General features: G+C 34.1%; 1 protein-coding gene across 2 annotated transcripts in view; it reads left to right on the top strand.

The window, feature by feature from the left end:
- The first annotated feature begins 1,701 nt into the window (after nucleotides 1–1,701).
- Nucleotides 1,702–9,716, top strand: part of Lon (lon protease homolog, mitochondrial) — a 186,074-nt gene continuing 178,059 nt past the window's right edge. The window contains exon 1 of one of the 2 annotated variants that reach the window (XM_081733870.1): nucleotides 1,702–2,298. In XM_081733870.1, the coding sequence (XP_081589996.1) occupies nucleotides 1,825–2,298 (474 nt within the window). In that variant the 5' untranslated portion in view covers nucleotides 1,702–1,824. The remainder of the gene's footprint in view (nucleotides 2,299–9,716) is intronic. The other variant, XM_081733871.1, reaches the window with a different exon arrangement.

Genomic DNA, 9,716 nt, shown 5'->3' with positions numbered 1-9,716 from the left:
CTTACTTACGTACTACAAACCTAAAACAAAAAAAAAAAAAATGAGACTTGGTAAAACAGAACAAACCCAACACAGACAAAAACTTTTATAGTTTGTAAACAATTCAAAACCAGTTTCATATTTCTATCTTATTTCTAGCCTGAGTTATCAATTTCTGTAATCAGGGAAGGACTTCTCGGACACCCTGTATATATATATATATATATATATATATATATATATATATATATATATATATATATATATATATATATATATATATATATATATATATATATATATGCAAAGTTATGATTAAAATGAACAAAAATTTCAAAATCTGAGTGTAAAAATGTCCTGAAAATGTCGTCCTGACATGGTAGATGGATACTTTATTCTCTTGATCTAATATATTGTTATATATATCTTTGTAACCGTTAATCGTTATTACGAACCTACCATTCGTTAGTTAATTTGAAGTGCAACCTCCCGTTTCAGCACTGAGGCTACAGAATGAAATGGGATTTGAACTACTTTAACGCGTCCAATACTCTCCATATGCGTAACTCGAGGGAAGTATGCTCCCTAGGTCATCGTGCCTCCCATATCGAGTTACATGCCTGCCTCTGTGGGAAAAATTTTGGCTCAATATCTTATGTAGAAGGAACCGATGATAGAAATGATCGCCTCTGTCGCTCCCCCTCTCCCTCATGATTTCGAATGCGGGTCTTACCTCGAAGTTCGTCTTTTTAAATCGTACTATTGGATTTTTGCATGCAGAATCAACACAAGTCTTATATACTACTATTACATACTATTGATACCAAAAAGAAAGTACATAATGAAATCGGGTTTATAGAATTTCATTTAACATTGCATTTATTTATTATTTTTATGTAAAACTTGTCATATTTTAGGTTTATTTTGTCCTGTCGCTTGAAAGCTAAAATCCATTTCTGCAGACATTCCACGTCTTCTTGAGGAAATCTAAAGTATTTTATATTAGTTCCTTTAGTTTTTCTGTAATAACTACTACAGCCGTACACTGCACAGTTAGGTATTCTCGATATCATTTAACAGAACAAAGTAACAAAGAATTTCCCTTGCAACCCAGATGACGTCACAGCCACGACAGAGCTCCAGGCGACATGCGCATGCAACCACTTTGTAGTCTTTTCACCATGAAATAATGAGTAGCAGTCTATTTTAGAATCCATTAAGTGTTCTAAACATAATTACCATTTTCTCCCTCAACCGTCTGTTTAAACCGGAAGTGACAAAAGCGATTCACTTCCAGTTTTAACATTGATTGCCATGGACCGAAACTGTAATACATAGATATCGAGAAGCGGTGTTCTGTAATCAAATAAGCGTTTCAGAAATATATTCTTCTCCACTGTAATCTAACTACTTCCGGATTTAACGCTGATCGCTATAGAGTAAAAACTGTAATAAATAGAAGCAAATTCTTGCAATCGATCAAACGTCTGGAGAATAAAATCAGTTAGAACCTGAAGTGGTAGAATTCCGTTACGACTTCAAGGTTTCAAGATTCCAATTGAATGGTCTTATTCAAGTTTTCTTTGACGGTGTAGAAACAAAACAAGACAGAAAAATTTTGCGTTGCGTTTACGCAAACCATTACTGAACATGCTCTCTCAGGGCGAGGCGTTTGTTTCGGACATGTGTTGAGATTTGTAAATTGTTTGTGTTTTGTTTCTTAGTATCTTCTGGTATATTCTGTGATGTCTACATATGTGTGGCGGAGTGATGAATTGTAAGAACAGGAGGAGTTTTATAAATATTTGAAAGAACATATATTTTAGTGTGTAAACTAATTTGTTAATGAAGTTACTGTTTACCATGATAAGATTATCGTGTAAAAGATATGCTGAATTCAGCTTATCACGGCGAAGAGTGTGTCAGATCAATAGGATTGCATGTTTACATCAGTGTTCAGAGAAAACTGAAGTGCCAAAGCAGTGCAGTAGACTAGCGAGACTTTATATGAAACGAGATGCATTACTTGCGAGAAGTAGCGAAAGCTCCATTGGTTATACTCAAAAGAATTTTGGACTGCAGAAACGTTATTTGTTTTGTGGCACATTTAATACCTATAGACATTATGCAACGGAGTCTGAGTCTGGACAAGGTGGAGGCCATAAAGGAGACGAAACTTCTACAGAATCGACCGATGAGGATTACCCAACTCATCATTCGCTACCGGCAGCTGTGACTGTTCCTGAAGTATGGCCTAATCTTCCAGTTATAGCAATTAATAGGAACCCTGTTTTTCCAAGATTTATAAAAATGATTGAGGTAAGCGGCAAATACCAACGGTACGTAGCCAATACTCACGATTTTAGTTTGCCGTAATGGTAATCATTATAAGAATTTCGAAAATGACAAGTGTATAAAGGGTGGAGGTTCACAATATGTCGTCATTACTATTAAAGTCACTTCTTGTGTTCTAAATTACTCCATAAAACATCCTGCATACTTACTTTGGGTAAACTTTGCAAGACACGCTCCAGCTGCACATCGATAAATAACGCCCTTTTAAAAAGCATAGTAGAGTAGGGTATGTTAGAGTAGAGTAAAGTATAAATAAGTAGAGTAGGGGTTAGGAACAGCTTAAGGTTAAGGTTAAGTAAGTTTTGATCCATTTTCATAAAATTATTAGTGTGTAATTTCACGTTTCTGAGTGAGTATACCTGCTGGAGCGGGCGTTGTAAAGTTAACCCTTACTATCTTAGCACTTGCCAAATGATTGCGTACAGATTGATAATACGCGTGAAAACTGATGTGACCCGTTACGGGTGTATAGGCAAGGTTCTAGAACACAGGTCCCCCCATATAGATTAGTAACTAGGTTGGTTCCTTTCTATACCAAAGTTTAATATTTAGTTCACATAGTGTTGCGAAGCGAGCGTTAGCGAGTGGAGGCAGGTTAGAGTTTCGAAATGCACGTTGTTTTCTGTCTTTATTACAGCTAAATGGGAAAGGCGACATGTGTTCTAGAACCTTGTCGGGTATAATTACATGTCCAAACGAATGCCATAAAAAACTATTGTGCAAAAAACACTAACTAAAGCACAGAACACTGTTGATGTTCCGCATTTGGCAGGTCTGGATAAGACCCAGATGAACATGTTCTCAGAGTTTGATTACAGATTATTTCTTATTTTCCTTCATTCTCTTAGTTCATTCTTAACTGTTAGTCACAAAGATTTCTTATTTTCGTGCTTTCTTTGCTATATATGTATTCATTTGTGTTGTATTACTGCTCAAAAGGAGTACCTTCGAACTGTAAAATGTTGCAAACTACGCACTATTCAAAAATAATGAAAACAATGACTTCTTACAACCTCATGTTTTGAACCAGCACTATGAAAATACACCCTCCTACAGTATTATGTAAATGAAAATTTGGTGGAGTTTGGGATGGAGCCCCCTGTCAAATGCATGCCCATGGGACATCAAAAATGTATGCGAGATTACTTCTTTACTGTAATAGATTGCCACACAAGGAAATATGAACTTCTCTTAGTTGGAAATGCACTCTTACTGCCTTAGAAAGTGTTTCTGAAGGGAGGAATTCTAAGCATTAATGGGTTCATTGGCATAAAACTTATATGTATAAAAGACGAATCAATTTAGAAACATTAACCAACTTGTAATAGGTCGCCGTGTTAAGAACACGAATGCCATCTAACGAGTCAGGGCAGGAGCGCAGCATGGGGATCCGAGCGGTAGCGGAACAAATTGTATTTTGTCAAGGATATTTATGATGATGCAGGTGTGGTACTTCCCGAGTAAAAATCCACTGTTTGTTTTATTTTCACTATGACTAACTTATCTTTAAGTAGTAATAAATTTCATTTGAAACTTTGCATAATAAAATTTAACGAATGGGCACCATATTGACTACTTACATTTTACTGCTTTCGCGCAAGCGTGTAGCAGATCATTTGTGCTTGGGAAGAGGGTTTCATTATGACGGCCTATTTAAAGCTGTAAGTAGTTCGTTGTAATTTGAAGTGAAATATAAGGAATTCAGGTGGAGTGCTCTTAGCCGGTAGCGCAAATTTTCGGGTAATTCTTGTCAGAGAAAAGCAGTCTATTGGTTCTAAAAACAGTAAGTACACGATGAGAAAACGCTGTGCGTTAATTGCTTATAAGAAAATATAGTGATGCTTATTTATGTATTCGAAGATGTTTAGAGTAGTACTAGTTGAGCAATATTAAACAGTTATTAATAATTGAAAAATTGTTTTCAGAGTAAATGGCTATAAATATAGCGTAGTCTATATCAATTGAGGCAGGGAGTTACATTGAAAATTTTAGAAGTTATTAAATTTAAAAGAGATTAAAACTCAGAACACAGTAAGAAACCTGTAATTTTGTTTTATTAAATGATAATAATAATAAATCTTGGCCCGAGTTACAGGCAGCGAGAGATGGCGCCCTTTCTCACGTGCGAGTTTCTGCAAACTATTATAATGCTTTATCTGGAACGGTTGAAAATAGTTACTTCGTTGCCTTTTGTTTTATTTAGAAGATAATAATTTACTGTTTTTTTATTTATTTATTTCATTTGTAATTGTGTGTCCAAGTTCTCGTACTGTATTCTTTGTGTAAGATGCCAATTCCGAAGATTTGTATCTTGCGACTATTGATCAGTACCATACAGTAGTACATCCCTTGTAAAGGAGAACTTCCACTTTTGAGTTTAACAGATTTTATAAATCATGTTCATGTTTTATCTTCGATGGCTAATGGTTGGTTGCATTAAAAAAAAAAAAAAAAAAAAAAAAAAAAAAAAAAAAAAAAAAAAAAAAAAAATCCCAGATACGCGAATCCCAAAACTTGTAGTAATTTTACAGGAGTTTTATTACTGAAGGTACTACATAAGGATCCTGAAAAGGAAAACATTATTTTCGTTCTGGCGTTTTTTATAATGGTTTTGTAAAAAAACATTCTCGGATCAATGTGCTCAATGTAATGGAATAAAAACAATAAATTAAACATAGTTGGAATGGTGAAATGTTTTTATTCTTTGCGATTTACTTTGAATAGAACCTCCTAAATCATGGAAGTCTTCTGGAACACGGTGGGATCATTCAGATAATTCTGTGTATGTGGCCTGTCATATAAAAAGGAGGAGGACATATGAATTCACAGTTTAGTTGTAAACAGCAGACATGCAGAACAGTTCACCAAATTTTTGGTCAAACAGTACCTGTAAGTTTCTTTGAGAAGTCTGCTGATTGAGTGAGTTGTAGGGTGTTTTGTGGAAAGGACTGAATTTGAAATGTTCTAACTGGGACCACAGCAGAGTGAAGTGTGCTGACTATCCGTTGAAGCGTGATATATATATATATGTACTGTAAAACTAGCAAATAAAATCCTATGCACTACGACTTAAGTGGGTCGTTTCACACCCACTACTTAAATGGTGTGACATGTGACACCTTTGTTGAACGGTGTGAACTTATTAGTAGTCTGTGATGTACAACGAGAGACCTGTTTGTTTCAAGAAAGTGATGACTGTTCTGCAAAGCGAGGACTCGAGTTGCAAACACTTGATCTGGAAAACATAGCAGATGACCCTTTGCAGGTTACATATTTAATATAGAAGAAAAATAAACTCATTAATAGAACAGTTATCATTGGCAACTTAATTAACAAGCTTGGGAAATGCATAATAAAAGCATTAGCAGAAACATCAGAATAAATTGCAACAAGAGCACATTGCAGAAGTGAAAGGACGTGTGGAGGCTTAGCCCATATCCGTTGATTATCTTTTTACGAATAGCATTACTTTTCTTACGCCTAGTACGCCTCTATAAAATTTCCCTTGGACTTAAATATTCTTCTTCATGAGCACTAACCGCTATCTGATGTAGCTGATTAATAATAATTAATCCCTTTAGTGAAAGCCTTGTTTTCAGCAGTTACTCCCTTAGCTTTTTTATTTTTATTTATCTGTCGATAGAATGGTTGATTTTTGGTAGAATTGACTCTACACCCGAAATTATTTATTTTTTATTTTTATTTTTTTGTCAACAACAACAAACTGATTTCTTGATTTTTTGTTTACAAAATGTACTGAACAGTTAGAATTTCTTATTGTTGTACAGTGGTTGCTCAAATTTTTCTTTTTTAAAAAAGTTACGTGCACTGTGTATACATTTCGTATATCGCTGGTACGAGCTATCGTTAAAACAAGAAGGTAATCATTGAACGCATGGTAATTTTGCTTATGATAAAAACTCCAAAGAAACATTGCGGTTGGTTGGTTGCATTAGAGTTTATCGTGCCTTTCATACCGAGGGTATATGAGACGTGAACTTACAATTTAACGTGGGATTAGAACCACATAAGCCCCTGCCGGGAAATGAACCTGGGTATTCTGTGTCGAAGACGCGTACACTAACCATATAAGAAACACTGCCTAAAGATGATGTTTGTTCATTAAAAGTGATTGCAAAAAACTAAATACTTTTTCATTAAAGATGAGACCAAGAGTAAGTGAAAGAAAGGAGTGAAGTTCTGGGTTTTGTCGGGGTTCTTGATCTTGTTGGAACTGCCATAATTCTAAGGAACTGTCTATAGACGCATTTCCCGAGAAGACAAAGATCCTTTTATGAGGCGCCCCTATAAACGCTCTTCTAATTCACGGTCGGCTGCGGCGTGGGTCTAGAGAAAAGGGGTTTAAGAAACATTGCTTCTCAGTCTCACTTGTTTTCTTTGTTTAAAAATAATGTGTGGAAACGCTAATTCCATAATTCCGAGAATTTTACTCGGCAGTTTCGGCCATTTGAGCTATGATTTTATTCACCACCTTAAGTTACTCACAATAACATAGAATCACTTTATAAACATATTTTGCACTTTCGTGGAAGGGTTCATAGTTGGAAGAAGATTTCGTTTAAGCAGGTTATTTATAGAAAAACATTCAGCTTGTTTCACGAACAAATTGCCGTATTTTTTTTTTTTTTTTTTTATAAACAACCTGTTTAACAAGAAATCTTCCGACTATGAACCCTTCCACTTGACGATTGAACTCTAACACTCTTTGAGAAACCTGTAGACACTACATAAGAACATGAGAATCTCCCTCAGGCTGTGCTTCTTCTTTTCTTGATGTAACTAATTAACTTCACATGCACAATCAAACTTATTTGTAAAAATTAAAGTAATAGTAGGGGAATGAATAAGGGAAAAGTTGCAACCCGCAGGCTTTCCTTTGCTACAAGTGGGAGTCATTGTTTTTATGTTCCTTAAAATTGGTTTTAACAGAAAATCGCGTTTGCCACCCGTCAATTCTTTGAAATCAATAGAAATCAAAGATGGCCTCCCAGGAGGGAAGTAAATTTACATTCCGTAGACTATTCTTCCCTACAAGTGGCAATCATTGTTTTTATGATTCTTAAAACTACTTTTAACAGAAAATCACGTTTGCCACCAATTAATTCCTTGAAGCCACCAGAAATCAAAGATGGCGGACAAGATGGCCGCCCAAAAGGGAAGTAAATTCACATCCCGTAGGCTTTTCTTTACTACAAGTGGTAATCATTGCTTTTATCATTATTAAAACTGGTTTTAACAGAAAATCGTGTTTGGGTCAATTCCTTGGAGTCACCAGAAATCCAAGATGGCCGCCCAAAACGGAAGTAAGTTCAAACTGGCATATGGCATCAAACGTCGTGTAGATTTTCATGCTTTTGCGGCTGTTGAATTAAAAAAAATATGTTGAAAATGTTATCAAGCATACATAATGTAAGGTATTTACGTGATTGGCAAGGATATCAAGAATATTAACACATATACAAGCGAAAAATGCGTTCAAATTTCAGTAAAGTAAAATTAGTACAATTAGTAAAAGTAAAGTAAAGTAAAACGGTATTTAGAAACATCAAATCTCAGCAATAGCTTGTATTCCAAATACAGTGTAACATATTTTGTTTAATACAAGAAATACTGTGACTTACGTTGTTTAGTCTTAACAATGTTTCAAGTTTTAAATTTCTAATATATTCGATATTCTAATATATTTAAATTTTTAATACGAAAACTGATGTAACAAGCGTTCTATTATATTTGAGTAGTTGTGATCGCACTTTAAATGCAGTTATGTGCCGTGCGGTTACTAAAGAGCATCCGACTTCTAAATCTCAATGGCATGAATAGTTTCCAAGGTGCAGCACATTACACATAAAAATATATATCCATAACAATATTTATCCAATACAATACCTCATTCTTTCTATATAATTAGACCATCAAGTACCTGTATTCCTGACTCATAACTAACTTAATATTATAACTTCACTATTTAAAAGAAATGAAAGGTTTACTTCACTTTAGTTATTTTCACAGTAATTGTGTTCAAATAATCTGAATACCAATCTTAACGAATATACCTTTAAAACGGTATGATTTTTCAATTTCTTATTGAATTCAGAGAGCACCAAACACTCTTCAATACTACGTATGATTAACAAACAATGTATCTTAAGAATAACTGCACCTACCGTATTAAAAAGACATCATAAGTAGAACTACAGAGTAAACAATATTTGAACCATGAACTAAACAATATTAAAAAGCCTCAGCTTAAACCTATTCCGCACATGGTGCACATTCATTCAAAAGCACAAGCAATTTTATATTCAGACTGGGATATAAACCAATATAGTATTAATAAACTGAAATATAATGAAAGGTTCACGTCTGAAGCAATTTTAAAAGTCTTCTTCATCACTTGTTTCGTCACTGTATTTCATAAATGGATTCAAGCACTTTCTTCCAAAACAAGAGCATCCTGGAATACAAGTCATTTCAGCTTTTTTGCAGGAACATGAACAGGGTGGATTGATTTAAATCAGTCTCATTTAAATCAAGATTTAAATCACTTGATTTTTTTAATAAAAATCGTTGATTTAAATCGAATTCCGAAATAAATTAATTTAAAGTGAAAATAAGTAAAATCCCGTTTCTGTTCTATTATTTCGATAATGGAAGTTAATAATCATAATACAAGAGACTCAAATGTACAGTATAGTATGAAAACAAGTGTCATGCAGAGGATGATTAGGGAAAATCCCGTTTTGAACAGGTAACGTAGTTATCCTGCCTTCTTTTCGTAACATTGGGTTTGGGTTTTAAAATCGTTAACTATTCCAACGGGGAAATCACCATTTAAGACGAAAATTCTTCTTTGTGCGTGTCTGTTTGTCTGTTCCTAGATAATAGAGCGTATTTAGAGGGGTCCTATCCCCTCTCCATTTTTTTTTTTTTATTTTATAACTTTAGGCGAAATTTATGTATTTCATGTCGCAAGCTAGTTCTGAGTTTTTAAAAATAGGACCCTGCCAAATATCAGTAACTTTTGTGAAAAAAAGTGTCATTTTGATAAACGTTGCTGTACTTTTTCCTTAATGCTTAACCTTTTAAATTATATCACCTATTTTTAGGTGATAGGGTAGAATCTTCATTATTCGATTAAAAAAGCACCAATAAGACTTTTTACTTCGTTTTCTTCAAGACTGGAGGCATTTTAGAACACGTTACATATGCTTTCACGCCTTTCCGTTGAGGCATAGTGTGTGATGATAAATTTAAAAAGATATTTTTTGTTATGCGTATTATTATTATTATTATTATTATTATTATTATTATTATTATTATTATTTGGCGGGTTACATTTTGCATTCAGAAGACTGAAATTT

This window comes from Thermobia domestica, chromosome 12 (assembly GCF_964235325.1).
Source record: "Thermobia domestica chromosome 12, izTheDome1.hap1.1, whole genome shotgun sequence".
In the NCBI taxonomy this organism is placed as follows: domain Eukaryota; kingdom Metazoa; phylum Arthropoda; class Insecta; order Zygentoma; family Lepismatidae; genus Thermobia; species Thermobia domestica.
This window is presented reverse-complemented; position numbering and strand designations above follow the sequence as displayed.